Consider the following 16774-nt stretch of genomic DNA (forward strand, 5'->3'; position numbering starts at 1 on the left):
ATAGCATGTTCCTGACTTGTCCAGGTTTACGCTTTACCTGCATCGGATCCCACGCCTAAGTTATGAGCTCTCAAGTTACTGGTGAGGAGCGGACTCCAGGACACGAGTAAGGCATAGTGACAAGGCTGCCCATCCCGAGACGGAGCCCGGGGACCTGCTAACAACGCTCTGTGCACAATCTCACCGTCTCCCGACGAGCAGCAGGTGCTGTTCCTCACCTGCTTCGTGGTGAGACTACGATGCAGAGCTAAGAAGCTGGAATCAAATATAACTCCAGGCCGAAACCGGTTTGGCTCAGTGGATAGAGCGTCGGCCTGCGGACTGAAGGGTCCCAGGTTCGATTCTGGTCAAGGGCATGTACCTTGGTTGCGGACACATCCCCAGTAGGGGTTGTGCAGGAGGCAGCTGAGCGATGTTTCTCTCTCATCGATGTTTCTAACTCTCTATCCCTCTCTCTTCCTCTCTGTAAAAAATAAGTAAAGTTTATTTAAAAAATATATATATATATAACTCCAGGGCCCAGGTAGAGGGCCTACACTCTCAGTCACTCCCACTAAAAGCTCCCTGATTTGTATCAGAAATAAATTATGGAGGCTCTGCTAGTGATTCCACCTAAACACCTGGTTTTTCTAACAGTAATTTCAAAATCATTGCTTCCCCAGGCACACTGCTGAGAAGATGGAAATTTCCTTTTGGTAAAACTTTGGGGGTCAAGAAGCACAAATTATTTGGGGGGATTTGTTAAAGAAGACATTTAAAATCATAAGGGCCTCAAAACAGAGTATTTCTAAGGACCTAGCGGAACGTTACCTTTCCTCCTGTTGTGACTGCTTCTTCGTCCTGCTCATCTGTAAAACCAAAACACACCCTTACTTACAGAGCAGGCAAAGCTGCTTGCACTTCTTGCAAAGTTCAGGTTTCAGTAACTGACACTGGACAAAGAAGAGAGAACGGAGAACTAAAGCAAACCCGCCTCAAACCATTCAGCGAGTGGGGATTGTACACAGAACCACAGAGGTGAGGAGAAATCCAAAGCATAAACCAGTGGTCGGCAAACTGCGGCTCGCGAGCCACAGTTTGCCAACCACTGGCATAAACAATTAAAAATTTCCAACACGAGGGAATTCATAATTAATTACTGCTGGTCATGATCTTACTTAATAGGACAGGGGCTTGACTAGGCTCTTTCCTCCTGAGGCTGTGAAGTAAGCAATGGCGGTCCGGATCCGGGAGGCAGTGAGTAAGGAATGAGGAGTGAAGAAAGTGGTTACGCTCACTCCCCACAGACCAAGTCCCTAAGAGGGTCGGTACCTTCTGAGGAGAGGGGATGCAGGCCCTCAGTGTGCTCACAGAAGCACGGGAGCAAACCCACGCGCAATTCCACTGGGGAAGGGAAGTGCCAGTGTGATAAAGGGGAGAGATTCTGGCACAAACGTTACGTTAAGTTTCGGTAACATTTTGTTTTCTTTTTAATTATGATCACCGTTAGCAGTGACTAAGGCATTGCGAGTAATTTAACTACCAACAATTTCTTTAAAACTCAGAAATTCTGATTTATGTATAATATCAGAACATAATATCAGGATTAAAGACTGAAAAGAATGGATCACAGAACATCCACGTTCCTGGTCTGGTAGCAAACCAAACCACCATGCTGCTCCAGGGATCGGCAATCAGTATCTGTTGGAACGTATTGCAACTGAAAGCAACCTCTCCCAATAAAGACAGACATCCGAGGAGCTGACATTAAGACAGAAAACACCACAGATTGGGCAGGTTTTGTTTTTTTTACCTAGATCAGCTACAGTTCCTCCTTTAACAGGCGTATTCTCGCTATCTTTCTTTGGATTTACTAGAAGGAAAAAAAAGCATTGTTTTAGGGGGAAAGTTCTACTTGTTTTTAAGAGAAAAACGGAATAGATTTAAAAACACACGAATCTCCCTGCAACTGCCCCATCACTCAGCCCTCACCATCCAACCACAACCCCGAGAAGCAGCCCACGTGATGACACTACATTTGTAATTCATCATAAAAGTAAACAAATAGAGCAAAACAGAAAAAGAAGCTTTTAACCCCTTTCCTAAAAGAAGCATGTTGTTAGTTTCTTGTCTTTGTTCATTCACGTTTTTGTGCCCTTCGTTTAGAAAACCTGAGGGAGAAATGGTACCTTTTATACACCTAGGGGACTCTGAGACATATCCTGAGGACGTACAAATCCTCTATGAACGGTACTCAGACTGTCCTTAGCTCTCTACCTTTCTCCTGGGACTGTGTACCTGTGTGACACTTCCAGGTAAGAACTCCCAGTTACATTACGTCCCTTCCATTCTCAATAGATCCAGTGTGTCTGTGCGTAGATGACAAAGTAACTAGCCCTGTACTGACTGAAACCTGATCTTGAGTGTTCCACTATCCTATCATCAACATTCCTTTCTCCGTGTCGTCACGCATGTTAATGAGTGCATGTACATGGGCCTACATTTGAGCTGGCCATTCAATTCCACTGATGCATCCAGCCATTCCTGTGTCCAACCACACTATATTGATCATTATAGCTTTACCAGAGGCTCGAGGCACGGAATTCGTGCAGGGGCTCGGCCCTCACAGCCCTAGCTTTGTCCGGAAGGACATCTGGAAGGTCGTTGGGCTGTCTGGTCTAATTAGCATATTACGCTTTTATTACTATAAAAGGTAGTTTAGGGATCTGCAAGGACTACCAGCACCTTCCCAGCACTTTTATCTCAAATGAATCTGATGACTTTTATGAGGATGATCTCCCACGTGACCTCTGCGAGGTTTGTAGAGCCCCATTTCATACAATGTGATGATTTTAGAAATGCATGTAACATATTACAGGTGACTGCATTTTCCGTTACAAAAGACAGGAAAGGGCATAAGTTATATTATGGTAAATTTCACACATTCCTCTCAACTAGACAATAGTGATTCTAAATATAGTTGATAAATTAAGGATACATTTAATACCTATAAGAAATGACAACAAATTTAGATAGAAAGCAAATAGAGAATAGAAAATCTGGAGACAAAGAATAGCAGTGGTTGCAGGGTGGGGGAGGGGTAATTTGGACCCCAATAGGTACTGGGGTTCTTTTCAGGGGAATGTCTAGGTGCTGGAAGGAAGAGTCCAGCCATCGGGAGGACAGGATCACCCTAACCGTGTGCGCCCTTCAGAGCAGAGCTTCAGAGCACACGGAGAGACACGTGAGCAGGAGGGAGGGGACAATCTCCAGACCCACAGGCAGCGAGAGGGCATGCCGCAGCCTCGGCCCGTAACTGGCACGAGGACACACACTCCACTTTTCTTCTTCCATACTGATTCTGTTGGGATTTTTAAAACATGAGTTTTAAAATATCACTAAATTTAGACAACATTTTGGTCAGTGTATATTCTCAATAAACAAGAAGCACCAAAAGACGGGGAAAGAGGAACTGCCTCAGTACGGACATTAAAGGGGGTCTAGTCGTCCCTGAAGGCTGAGAGGCGGGGGGGGCACAGGCAGAAGGCAGCCCGTGGCATTGCGGGTGCCTCAGGCCCGCAGCAGAGCACACACCGTTTTTGGGGAGCACCACTTCCTCGACATTGGGCACAGGCGTGGGGTCCTCCATGTCCTTGGTGAGGTCTTCCTGTTCCTCTTCCTCTTTCTGACTCCTGCGCTTCCCATAGAGACTCGCTTGGCTAAAGCAGACAGAGCATATGAAAAATAAACAAGGCCATTGTAGCTACTTATAGCAAGCAATCTCAAAGGCTTCACCTTCACTGTAATTAGAATCGATGTCCAGAACCACCTTAAAAGACAAGTGAAATCAAATTAGATACATCCCCCAAAGTACAGCCGAAAGGAAAATATAGTCACTAGGCATAAAAACAGACACTAAATCCTACTATACAAATTGCAGACCACACCCTAAAAGAGGCTTAAGCTAGTGTAAGAAAGAACATCTGCTATGGAAATGTGACAACACGTATTTGCTCAGGTCATAAACAATCACTTACATAAGATGTTTGGTCAGAGATATAAAACACTGTATTTTCTCGCTGTTTATATCATTCAAATACCAGGAGGTACAAAGCAGAATCACTTAGGATGGTACTAACCTGGTACTCATGCTTTTTGTAAAAACTGTCATTGCTCTTTCACCAATTCAATCAAATAAATACTTATTGTTAAAACTAACACATGCCAGAATGCATGTTGAAGGTCAAACAAGAATGGAATGATTCCTTACCCTGAGGAATTAAAGGGGATACGGAACAGAAATCATTACCTAACGCACAAACGTGACGCATGCCGTAAGAGAAAGGAATAAAGGCACCAAGAAATAAAGCTCGGAGAAACAGTCCAGATCGCAGGCGACAGCTCAGCGCAGCTCAACAGTGACAATTCACGAAGAAGCAGGCAACGTTTCAGGATGATGAGTAAAGGCACAAAGATGGGAAAAGAAAATAACTTGCACAGGAGGGACTGGGGAGTGAGGATGGAGACACAGGACGGACCAGCCTGAGGCCTCACCTTCCCTTCTAAGAGGGGCAGCATGTCGCTATCGGTGAGACCAGTGGTCGCCAACCTTCGGACTCACGGACCACCAGTGATCCGCGGGCCACCGGCTGGCGACCGCTGGGTTGGACTGAGGGATACAGGTTAAAATTTTCAAACAAAAATTACATGACAGCCGAAACTGGTTTGGCTCAGTGGATAGAGCGTCGGCCTGCGGACTGGAAGGTCCCAGGTTCGATTCCGGTCAAGGGCATGTACATTGGTTGCAGGCACATCCCCTGGTGGGGGGTGTGCAGGAGGCAGCTGGTCGATGTCTCTCTCTCATCGATGTTTCTAACTCTCTGTCCCTCTCCCTTCCTCTCTGTGAAAAATCAATAAAATATATTTTTTAAAAAATTACATGACAATTTTTAAAAGGCCTATGAACCTAAAGGTGGTGGGGAGATTAAATATGCAAAAAGGGAAGAAAAGATGCAGGGAAGATGAATAAAACAAACATTCAGAAAACAGATTTTGGTTAAATACAGGATCCTGAGGGGAAACTTCAGTGAGCCAAGGCCCGTTCACTAGAAGACAGAGCTGGCAACTGAAGGACACACAACATTCTTTTCAGGGAGCTCCATGTGGTGGGTTCTGCACTCAAAGGAGAGGCCGAACGCACCACCGTGAGCCCTAGGCGGCCGCGCTTCGGCTCAGTGCTCACGGGTGCCCGGACCCCCGCTCAGCCCCATTGGAGAGCAGCACACGGACGCCAGGCTTCCCTCGCAGGATCTCAGGTGGGTCCGAAATGTCTGAACATCAAGATTCAGATCCGATACTTAAGAAATAAGGTTACCCTCAATAATACCTGAAGAAAAATCTACTTTCACGGTATTCACTTGGGTCCACATTGGGTCTTCCATGTCCTTGATAAGGTCTTCACAATATATTTATACATGCAGCTTGAGAAAATAGTAAAATCATTTTTATGACTGTAGCTGGTTCATGAGTGTTATTTATAAATGTTATCAAGATACTTTGAGCTAACTATTGGAAGTATTAAGTATTCTCTGCCATTTATTAAGTATCTACTTTAGGCCATGCACTATACAAGGACGTAATTCACAGGTTCATAACCTGTAGGAGTCATTTTGATCACAAATGGGACAGGTGACAAAATCAGAGAGACACTGACATTAACGATGATGAATATAATGTCCTAAACCCTTTAGCAACCATTCTCAATATGCTTAGATGCGGAAGAAAGACTGTGTTCACACAACTTGGCTGTGCAGGGCACCCGAGAGAGCCCTCGGGAGTCTGCCCGGATGCGCGGCCCAGGCTGCGGTGCTTACCCTTTCTTCCCACTCTTCTTCCGGGACTCTGTGGGCGTGGGGGGTGGCGGGGAAGGCGAGTGCTTCCTCTTCCGGGCACTAGCTGATGCTTTCCTGTCTCTCCTCTCGGGACTTCGGACTGGCTAGGAAGAGGCAAATGGAGAGGAGTATCAGCCAGCCTGGCCGACTCCTCCGTTTCTACAAGCCCTTGCCCCAAAGTACCTTTTCACAGACAGTAGCCAGCACACGCGCTCAGAGCAAACGAGGCCACACTACAAGCCCCTGGCCACAGCAGTCACGAGACTCCCCGCGTCAGGTGAAACCCAGCACTAGCTCCAGGACCCCGCCACGCTACAGACCAGAGCGGCCCAAGCCTATGGCGAGAACTACCCCTGCTCACAGCCGGGCTTCCAGGTTGGAAAAACATGTCCAATAATTAGAAAAATATAAAACGTGTTATTAATAAAATACAAAGACAGGCTGAATAAGCTTGGGGAAATGTGCCAGAAACTACTCCTAATTCACCAGAAAATAAAAACAATAGATAACTTTGATACAAAAGATGTGAAATAAGATGGCAAAGTCAACCTATAAAACTATCCCAACTTGCAGGTGGCATTAAACCTCAGGAATCCACAGAACAACTATCCCAGCTAACAGGTGAGGTCATCAGAGCGCAGGGCACAGATCCATACACAGAAGCTGACCTGCAGACGCTCACTGCCAATCTAACGAGACAGGCCGCAATAAAGAAACCCCGAAAGGACCCAAAGAACTGGACCTGAGGTGTCCCTCGCTCCCAAAAAAGCAGAGCTAAAATATCAATTAAACTTCCATCTCCTCGGCCCCTCACACCCCTTGCACCCAGGTTTCCTTTCAGCAGCTCCACAACCTCAGGTGGGACCTGAGCACCGTCAGAGCTCACAAGAGAAGTCTGGAAGAAAACCTAAACTGCCCACGCCTTTGATTAGTATGTAAATCTGACCTTCAATTTTTTAAAGGCATATTAGATCAATTTTACATAATCCCCCCTAAAGATAAGTGAATAAGTAAACTACCCATCTAAATCTATACAGGGGTGGATAGGACAGGCCAGGTCAATAATGTGATATGGAAATTAGAATATTCCTGATGACACAAAGATTCGGTTTGAAATGCATTAAGGGAAAACAAATATGTAAACATATTAAAGGAGGCCAAAATAAAAAAATTTAAAGTGATATTCTAAAGCAAACAGGAACAAACTAAAATTGAAACAATATAAAAAAGACCTAGTTTTAAAATATTCTTAAAAACAAGGAACACACCATGTGACAGAGAAGAAAAACACAGGCTGAAAATAGTACGGAAGACCTGCACTTTCTAAGTGAATGGTTAAAGGTGTATTTGTCTCAAAGATTTAAAAAAATAAAATAAAAAGCAAACCCCCAAATTTGACTGTCCCCCCTGAAAAGGACTCTGGAATCGCAGGTCTCGGCCTAAGGCTGCCACACAACCCAGCCCAGACACATGGCCGCTGCCTTCTCAGCTCAGGGCTTTCTGGGGGGCCTGGAAGGAACACGGGCACGTATTTAAGGGGTGGGCTTGTGAAATGCCCAGAGCGGTAAGTAGCAAGTCTTCTCACCTCAAAAAGGACTCAACTGTCCCGAGACCTCGAAGGCCGATGCTCTGTACGACCCCCTGCATGTGAGTAAAGCCATTCGAAACAGCAGAACTAAGTGAGTCTTCCCTTGGGAAACCAACAGCGCAGTTAAATTACGCCGGGATGTATTTGGTACGTCACAACGAAAACCCAGCTCTAGAGAACGTAGTCAGCTGACCGCTGTCATACCGCACGGCCACTTCTCATCTCAGTGACCCCGAGATTTGCACGGCCCTCCTTGGAGGTGCCAGCTCCTGAGACGGTAGTCCCTTTCCTATGATATGTACTCGATGGCTGATGCGCCTGGGTTTCATGTGACCGTTTGTCCGTGAATATCTGAGAACGTTCAGGCCAAGAAAGAAGAAACACCTAGTGGAGTAAAATGGTGCCGAACCAAATACCTCTTCATTCTTTGTGGAAATTCGCTGTCGGAAACTCACGGGCTTCCTGTTCTCATCCACCTCATAGTCCTCCTCATTCATCCATTCATTGAACACATCGGTGTCCAAAATCCATTTTGCATGAACCTAAAACCACATTAAAGCAGAATACCTACATAAATAATAAAATCACTCGAATCTAAAAGTATTAAAAAGGAAAGAGGCTTTAAAAGTACTTAACAGAAAAGAAGCTGATTTATTATCCCCAAATCCTCAACTGCACATTACAAACTTAAAACATAAGACAATGACAGCCTGGCCAGTGTGGCTCAGTGGTTGAACATGGATCTATGAACCAGGAGATCACTCTTTGATTCCTGGTCAGGGTACATGCCCGGGTTGCAGGCTCAATCCCCAGTCAGGGGCATGTAGGAGGCAGCCAAACAATGATTCTCTTCATATCTCTGCCTCCCTCTCTGGAATCAATAAAAATGTTTTTTATAAAAGATGAACAGTGACACGCGAGTGGCCACTTTACCATTTTATTCCATGTCTTTCCCCAAATAAACAAGAGGAAGAAAGCACCACTGGCTTTGTGTACACTGAGGGTTTGATAACTCAGAGCTCATCATGTCATCTTCTTTCAAAATACAATGAGGAGAAAGGAAGGACGCTGAAAGCCTGCTGGCAGTGCAGAGGGAGGGCTGGCGTGGACATCACTGCAGTGCAATCACCAAAGAGATGGGTCAGCAGGAGTTGGGGGTGGATGCTAACGGGGCGGCTGAGGGATTTTCATGAGAAGCAGGATGTCTGCCTGGTCTAAGAACCCTCACAGACAGACCGCCTCCAGGCTGCACGTGGGGGAATCACGTGCAGAGAAAGCCACGACCTCACCCCGCAGTTCTGTCTGGGCATAAGCTGAATTACCCATGAGAAAAGAGCAGAAATTCCAAACGAGGAACACTCTTTTGAAATGAGAACACATCCTAAGAGGCTGTGGTGCTGTCAGCCGTTCAAGGGCATCAGGCCCGGGGCCCCGTCAGGAAGGCGCTGGTGTTACAGGGAAGCAGTGCCATGCCTCCAGGACTGACAGAGCCTCAGGTGGCTCTGACCCTGAGTCTGAGGCTTCGCTTGGGGAGCCATCACTGTGTCCTGGGGCTGGCAGCGTCCTAGCAGCTGGGTGTGGCTGACCCACCAAGAAGGCCCGTGCAGGTTTCTACACAAGTTATAATTCCATGAAGGACGCTGCGGGGAGGAGGAAGGCTGGGGTCTCAGAGTGCAAAGTGATCGTGGAATGCAAAGCATTTCTTTGGGCTGAATTCCACGGAAGTTTGTCACTGACCTGAGTTCCTGAACTATGAAACATGAATATTTGGGCTAAGGAATAGTTTCTCTTGATAAACAAACAATTAAGAAATACTGTGAACAGTAATAAAAAAAAAAAGTTAAAGAACATTAAAGACATGGCATAGGAATCCAATACCTGATATTAGACAGGATTCTGTACTAAAGAGAAAAAACTGCTATAAAAATATCGAGTCAAATGGCAAAACTGGAATGCAGATAGTAGCTTAAAGCATGTGTTAATGTTAAATTTAATAAAGTTAAATGTACTAAAAACCCGTACTATACAACTATGTAAGAATTCCTTATTCTTAGGAAACACACATTTATATTTTGGAGTAAAAGCCCATCATGTACGCATTTTTATCTTAAACAGTTCAAGGAAAAACACACACACACACACACACACACACACACACACACACACAGATTATACATGAAAATTCAAAAGGGGAATAAAATGTTAACTTTAGGCAAATCTGGATAAAGGTATGCCATGTACTATTCTTATTCTTGCAACTTTTCTGTGTGACATTATTCCAAACAAACACTTTTTAAAAAACGGACTAGTTTTTGTTAATCCCATTTCCTTATATGAAATCTGAAGCTCAAAGGCCATGTCTTTCTGAAGATCACACCATTAAAATTGGTTGAACCAGACCTAATATCTACTATTTTGATTCAATTGAGGTGCTCACCGTCTATAATAATAAGTGTAATATGCAAATTGACCGAACTGATGAACAGCAGAACGACAGTCCAGATGACCTTTGGGACGAAGCCGGGCTGCGAGGGCCGAGCCCCTGGCACGGATTTTGTGCCTTGGGCCTCTAGAGCTATATAAAAGGGTCAATAAAAATCATGGCTCGCTGCCCCTGCTCCTGGGAGGGGCCAGACTCTCTGCTGAAATGCTGGCTCCAGGGCTGGGACACAAAAGTGACCAAGCGCGTGGGGAGCATCTTTTTGTCCCAGGAGGTAGGGAGGATGCCAGCAGGCATCAAATCATGCCCAAAGGTCACACGAGGCAGCCTACACGTTCCCATCAGCCAAAGTTCAGACAATTCATTGGAGTGGAGCAGGACAGGCCCGCCACGGCTCCACAAGTGCATAGGGACCCTATGAACACACGTGGGAGGAAGAGGGATGCCAACTCCACATGCAGAATGGACGGCTGGAGAGGCGCCAATCAGACTGACTGAGTCAGGCAGGAATTGCTAATGCGCCAGGGGAAAACTCAGTACAAAACTTACTATGTCACTGGGACAATTGGAGGAAATGGAATATGGGCCCTGTGTAAGGTAATAATATTGTTTTAAGAATTTCCTGAAATAATTAACAACAGGGAACTCTGGAAGAAAACTATAAAGTAATACCTTTTTATTACTCTTACAACTTTCCAAATTATTTCCACATTGAAAGCTGAGAAATACACAAGCTGATGCATAGACTCTCACCATCATAACAGAAATGAGTAGTAAAAGAGGTCGATTGTAATAAGGCTATGTGGGCACTGCTTCTAGCCTTCCTAAGTGACACCTGCAATGATGCTCAACGCCACGCCTCACACTGCTCTCTCGGCTTCTCAAACCCTGGGCTTTGGGTCTCCTCACACATCACTGCGGACACTGCACCTGAGACCTGGATAGTAAGGCCTTCATGCCACGGGTAGCTCTTGAAGAATGGTAAGAAAGGAAGATCACCATTCCGTGTCTCCTTAAAAACCTTGGGGAGAACAGCTGAAAGGGGCTATGAAGTCACATAAGAATAAATTTCTTTAAAAAGAAGCTTTCACCTTCCACGGCTTTTCTGGAATTGGTGGATCTTCAATTTCCGCATCAACATCATTACTATGGACCCAAGTATCATAGCTATAAAGGAAATGAGAAAAGGAGAAATTAATTAGATCCCAAATTCATTCACTAAAAAGACTTTGATCAAAATGTAAAAATATATTTTAGAGACTATTAGGAGACTATTAGAAATTTATCATACACTTTAAAAAATATCTATTTTTATTACTGATTTCAGAGAAGGGGAAGGGAGAGAGATAGAAGCATCTATGATGAGAGAGACATGGATTGGCTGCCTCCTGCACGCCCCCCACTGGGGATCAAGCCTACAACCCAGGCGTGTGCCTTTGGCCAGAATCGAACAGTAACCTCCTGGTTCACAGGCTGACACTCAACCACTGAGCTACGCCGTCTGGGCTATCATACACTTTTGTCTCCACCACTCTTGACAGGAAAGCTGCTCTGTAGGGTCTACAGTAATCTTCACGTTGCTCAACCTCAAGTTCAAGCCTTGTCCACAGGATTTCAACAAGTTCATCACTCTCTCCTCAAAGCGTTTCCCTTACTTGGCCTCCACGACGGTGCTCCCGATGGCATTCCTCGGCACCAGCCTCTCCTCAGTCTCTACTGCGTTTCTCCTCTTCTCCCAAACCCCATCAATACTGGGAGCCCCAGCCCCGTTTTAGTTTTCGAACAACCATCTTCTTCTCTCTCCTTCACTTGGTGTTCTCCTGCAGCCCACGGCTTCAAATAGACACTGACCCCTTAAAACCTTCCAGCTGCCTCTTCTCTGAGTTCTGGACTCAAGAATCCCACTGTCCACTCACATGTCCCCCTACAGGCCTAGTAAGGCTTTCAAACCTCACGCACTCAAAACTCGATGCAATGCCTCCTGACTCCAACATGTGCTCCGGCCGATGTTGGCTGACATCCTGTCCTCCCTCACCCGTCCCATAAGCAAGCCGTCAGAAACGCCTGCCAGCTCAGCTTCAAAACATGTCCAGAGCCACTGAGCCTCACCGGTCCTGCTGCCCAAAGCCCGAGAGGCCATCTTCCACACGGCAAACAGTGGTTCTTCTGAAAACCAAGTCAGTCCGCGTTGCTCCCCTGCTCAAAACTTAACTCGGAATGAAAGTCAAAATCCTCTGAGGCTAGTGCTCTCGTCTCCAGCGCTCTCCGCTCACTCGATGTACCTGAGCCGCTTCCTGGGGCTCTGGGCCACTCTTTACACATGCCAGGCGGTGCCCACTGCATGCCCTCCCGCAGGCCCCTCACCACCCGCTTATGCATCGAGCACTTCCCTTATCTTCACACCGCTTAGCTCAAAGCCTCACCAGCGAGGTCCAATTCACGGAGATGAGTCATTCATTCCCCCGTGCCTCCACCACTTTGAAATAAGAAAAAAGAACCTTCCAGATTAAAGCACGGTCAGTGCTACTACCCTGGCCAACAGCGGTACTAAAGGGAACCCAAGTATGGTAACAAGCACTGGCTTCCTGTAGCCGCTGCTCCCCAGTCAGTCCCAAAGCATCTGGACAAGCAAGCGCTCCACCCTGTTCACAGCACTGCCGAGCGTCCAGGACACGTCACCACGAGGTGAGGGAAACCGCTCCCTCGCCAGGAGTGAACCGCCCCAGCTACGGGAGGCGATGGTAAGGAAGTATCGGGGACCTCTATTCTCTACAAGTCCTGAGTAGAAAACGTTGCACAGGTAGGAGCGAGGGCACAAACTCTCGTCAGTAAGTGAACTAACAGGCCCCCTGAAAAGACAAGACTCGAGCAGCCAGTGCATCTTATTTGATACGTAGAAAATGCCCGCAGAGAGGTGACCTGTCTTCTGTGATGATTGACAACGTAGTATTTCAGCCCTTTACTTCCAATGCCTGTCATACTCCTGAGTTTCCATCTAAGTGTTTTAAAGGACAGCTTGATTTCCTATAATAGTTCCTGTAATACTGAAAGACTTTAATAGTGCCAAGGGCTACTCGAGGCCTCAAGACTATAAATGTATAGAAAGTATTATTTTTAAAAAAACCTGTTCACTTAGTCAATTGTGGTTTGAAAGAGGCTGATTAGCAAGCTTACTGGATTTGGTCCTGATTAACTCAAATGTACAAAGACTGCACACACTGTTAACATTTTGACACAACTAAAGGTATATTTACTTCTTTAAGAAATGTATCTGCACGTAAAAGAACGTTACTCAAACAGGTCACCCTAAAATCGTCATAAACGCCAGGAAGGAAATCATTCCTTGGAGCAAACAAATGTAGACCGGCCGCTCACAGCACACGGAGGCGCTCTGTGGCACCGCGGCGCACGTGTCCGTTTGTTAAGAAAAGTAAGGCCACGTAGCTCAGCGCTCCGACACTGAAGTGAGGACACAGCCAGGGAGACTTAAGAGGGAGGTCAGTAACCAAAACCATCAACCAAGTTGCCGCTCTTCATAGAGGGAAACTGCGCGACTGGCTCGCACAACAAACCTCCGCACGGCCTCGGCCCTGCCGGCTTACCTGTCCGGGTACGAGCCCCAGTGCACCAGCACCTGCTTGTCCTTCCTCATCACGGGTCTCAGCCACTCCTCTGAAAGGGAAAAGAAGACACGTCAGTCAAGCTGACCAAGGAAATGAATAGACCAGTGATGGCGAACCTATGACACGCGTGTCAGCACTGAAAGGTCCCAGGTTCAATTCTGCGGCCGCATGCCGAGGATGAAACATTTGCGAAATAATGTTTTTTCCTCAAAGTGACACACTACCCAAGTTATGCTCAGTTTTTTGGCGAAGTTTGACACACCAAGCTCAAAAGGTTGCCCATCACTGGAATAGATTATTGTTTAGACTTCATTTTACTCAAAGTTTTGGGTTTACTAAGAAGCTCCCCCAAAAGTCTTCTCCTAGTTGAATGCTGTCCACCATCACCTTCTAAGGGGAAGTTTTTCAGCCGTGCACTCAGACTTACTCGATTCCAGGCCCAATGAGCCCTCCCTCTTGACAGAACCAACTGTCCATCACAGAGCACTCCCCTCCCAGCCCCTGCCTGCTCCGCGGCCACCGCATCAGGACCTCCCCTTTGACGCCTCACTTCCGGGCAGGACCTCCCCTCCCTCCCTTCTGTGAGGCTGTGCAACAGCTACTGGCACTCTCTCCAGTGCAAGCCAGGCTTCAGCGCCTGGCGGAAGTTTTACCAGCACCTTCTTCCTCAGATTCCCTTTATGGCGCTACTTCCGAGCGTTCACCCACAGCAGTGTTTTGTTGTTCTTTAGCGGCTCCTGTGAGCTCAGCCCTCCAGGGAGGCTGCCAGCAAGTGACCATGTCAGACGGCTCTTGATTCCGAGTGCCCTCACCAGAGGAGAAGGCGGGCACCCGTCCGTGCCGTCAGATGGCTCCTGCAATGTCAACCACAGTCACATGCCGCCTACCGCCGTGCGCCGCTGGTAGCCTGACCTCAGCTCAGAACACGCGCTGCTAATACTCGTTTCCCATGAAGCCTCTTGACACCCAGGAAAAAGCAAAACTTACCTACGTGACACCAGCTCAACAGAGTGGACTGTCCACGCCAGTTCCACGTAACAAGCCCCGCACGGACGCCGCCACGAAGCCCGCGTGCCCATGGCGGCCTTACTGCGTCCAAAGGGAAAAGGAAGAAACCAGGCCGTCCCTTAACCTGACACCCCAAAGCGGCCACGGACACAGTGAAGAGGAGCCCCCGGGCCTTCCACAACTCAATCCGCTTCAACAAACCACGCTGAGCGTCTACCGAGTCAGAGCCGCCTCTCAGTGTGCTGATCCGCCTCAGCTGCACGCTTCTCTTCACCGAAACTCTCAGCACTGTCCGCCCTCTCCACCTCACCCCTGCCCAGCACCCTCTCCACCTCACCCCCCTGCCCAGCACCCTCTCCACCTCACCCCTGCCCAGCACCCTCTCCACCTCACCCCCTTGCCCAGCACCCTCTCCACCTCACCACCCCGCCCAGCACCCTCTCCACCTCACCACCCCGCCCAGCACCCTCTCCACCTCACCCCTGCCCAGCACCCTCTCCACCTCACCCCTGCCCAGCACCCTCTCCACCTCACACACCACCTGCCCAGCACCCTCTCCACCTCACCCCCCTGCCCAGCACCCTCTCCACCTCACCCCTGCCCAGCACCCTCTCCACCTCAACCCCCTGCCCAGCACCCTCTCCACCTCACACACCACCTGCCCAGCACCCTCTCCACCTCACCCCCCTGCCCAGCACCCTCTCCACCTCACCCCCCTTCCCAGCACCCTCTCCACCTCACCCCCCTGCCCAGCACCCTCTCCACCTCACACCCCTGCCCAGCACCCTCTCCACCTCACCCCCCTGCCCAGTACCCTCTCCACCTCACACCCCTGCCCAGCACCCTCTCCACCTCACCCCCCTGCCCAGTACCCTCTCCACCTCACCCCCTTGCCCAGCACCCTCTCCACCTCACACACCACCTGCCCAGCACCCTCTCCACCTCACACCCCTGCCCAGCACCCTCTCCACCTCACCCCCCTGCCCAGCACCCTCTCCACCTCACACACCACCTGCCCAGCACCCTCTCCACCTCACCCCCCCCCACCCTGCACCTTCTCCTTCACCCACCAAATAAAACAAAGCTCTTCAACCCACACTCACATCTCCTCGCCTCCCCTCCCTTACCTCCTACTATCCTAAGACATAAAGCCCAACTCTGCCATTTGCTTTTCCTCAAACTTCATAATGTATTACCTCTCTGCTTTTTCCTATTTTGTACCCCTTCTAGCATCTCATACTCAAATTCTTACTACTATCTTAAGACCTCTTAAGTATCAGCACCTTCTATTTTAAATGTTCACGGATCCTCATAAAAGGCACGCTGCGTTCGACACGGCTCTCACTGTGCTGTGGCTGCAGTGTGACCACTGCCCTCACCTGACAGGCACAGGCCAGGAGCCCGCCAGGGCTTTGCTCAGCCAGCATGTACTGACAGCCACTGGTTCTAAGGAAAGCCCACAATGTGCAGAATCCTGTTTCATATTTAAAAACAACCTTCAGTATATTACAAATTAAATTTAAATGCTACCATCTAACGATTACTCCAACTACTAATAGCAATACCTAGCAAACATCAGTGAACTAGTTGGTATTAAAAGAAAGACACCCTCACATGAGTAAGAAATTACTAAATAGCTGAGATGTAACAACTGCAGTTCAAGCCTTTTGTAAAAGGCACTGTCTCCGATACGTTCACAATCTAAGCACCTATACCAACCTCATTCGAGACCCTTCCTAGAGGGAGCCAGCCACAGAACCAACACCCACACACAGCTGCCAGCACCTCCACCTAGTGGCCACCAGCTGCTACTACCTCGGAGGAAAGAGCTGAGCAGAGCAGCGCTGACGGCAGGTGAGGTTCTGTGTGTGCAAGCACAGCGATCACAGAGCGACCCTGCCTGTTAGAGGAAACTCAAACTTCAGCTATGAGAGCTAACGCCGACAAGGCCTCAGGGAACAGCGGAAACGATAAGACTCTTAGAAGTAAAGTCGGCGTAAACTTCATTCCCGTCGAGGAAACACACACACAAGCAACCAACCCGCCAGCCCACCCACCTCCTGTCACAGCTTCCAGTCTCTGCACAACCGAGCAAGGCCCTCCTTCCACTCCCGACGGTCTTCCTTCCCGCCGCTCAGACGCAGCACCCACCGCGGCTAGTCTAAGACAAGTCCTTTCTAAGGACCACTGGATACTGCTGAGCACCTTGCTATAGACTGTATTCATTAACTGCCCTCTTAATTAC

At 48.1% G+C, this 16774-nt stretch overlaps 1 protein-coding gene across 1 annotated transcript in view; it reads right to left on the reverse strand.

Annotated features, from left to right (window-relative positions):
- SMARCC1 (SWI/SNF related BAF chromatin remodeling complex subunit C1) overlaps window positions 1-16774 on the reverse strand; it is a gene marked incomplete at its 5' end in the record, with an annotated part of 84081 nt that overhangs the window by 46973 nt on the left and 20334 nt on the right. Inside the window, 7 exons of the mRNA XM_079794846.1 lie at window positions 811-848; window positions 1793-1852; window positions 3574-3698; window positions 5853-5974; window positions 7875-8000; window positions 10990-11065; window positions 13501-13570. Of these exons, the coding sequence (XP_079650972.1) occupies window positions 811-848; window positions 1793-1852; window positions 3574-3698; window positions 5853-5974; window positions 7875-8000; window positions 10990-11065; window positions 13501-13570 (617 nt within the window). The remainder of the gene's footprint in view (window positions 1-810; window positions 849-1792; window positions 1853-3573; window positions 3699-5852; window positions 5975-7874; window positions 8001-10989; window positions 11066-13500; window positions 13571-16774) is intronic.

The sequence above is a fragment of the Cnephaeus nilssonii genome (assembly GCF_951640355.1).
Source record: "Cnephaeus nilssonii genome assembly, chromosome: 17".
Classification (NCBI taxonomy): domain Eukaryota; kingdom Metazoa; phylum Chordata; class Mammalia; order Chiroptera; family Vespertilionidae; genus Cnephaeus; species Cnephaeus nilssonii.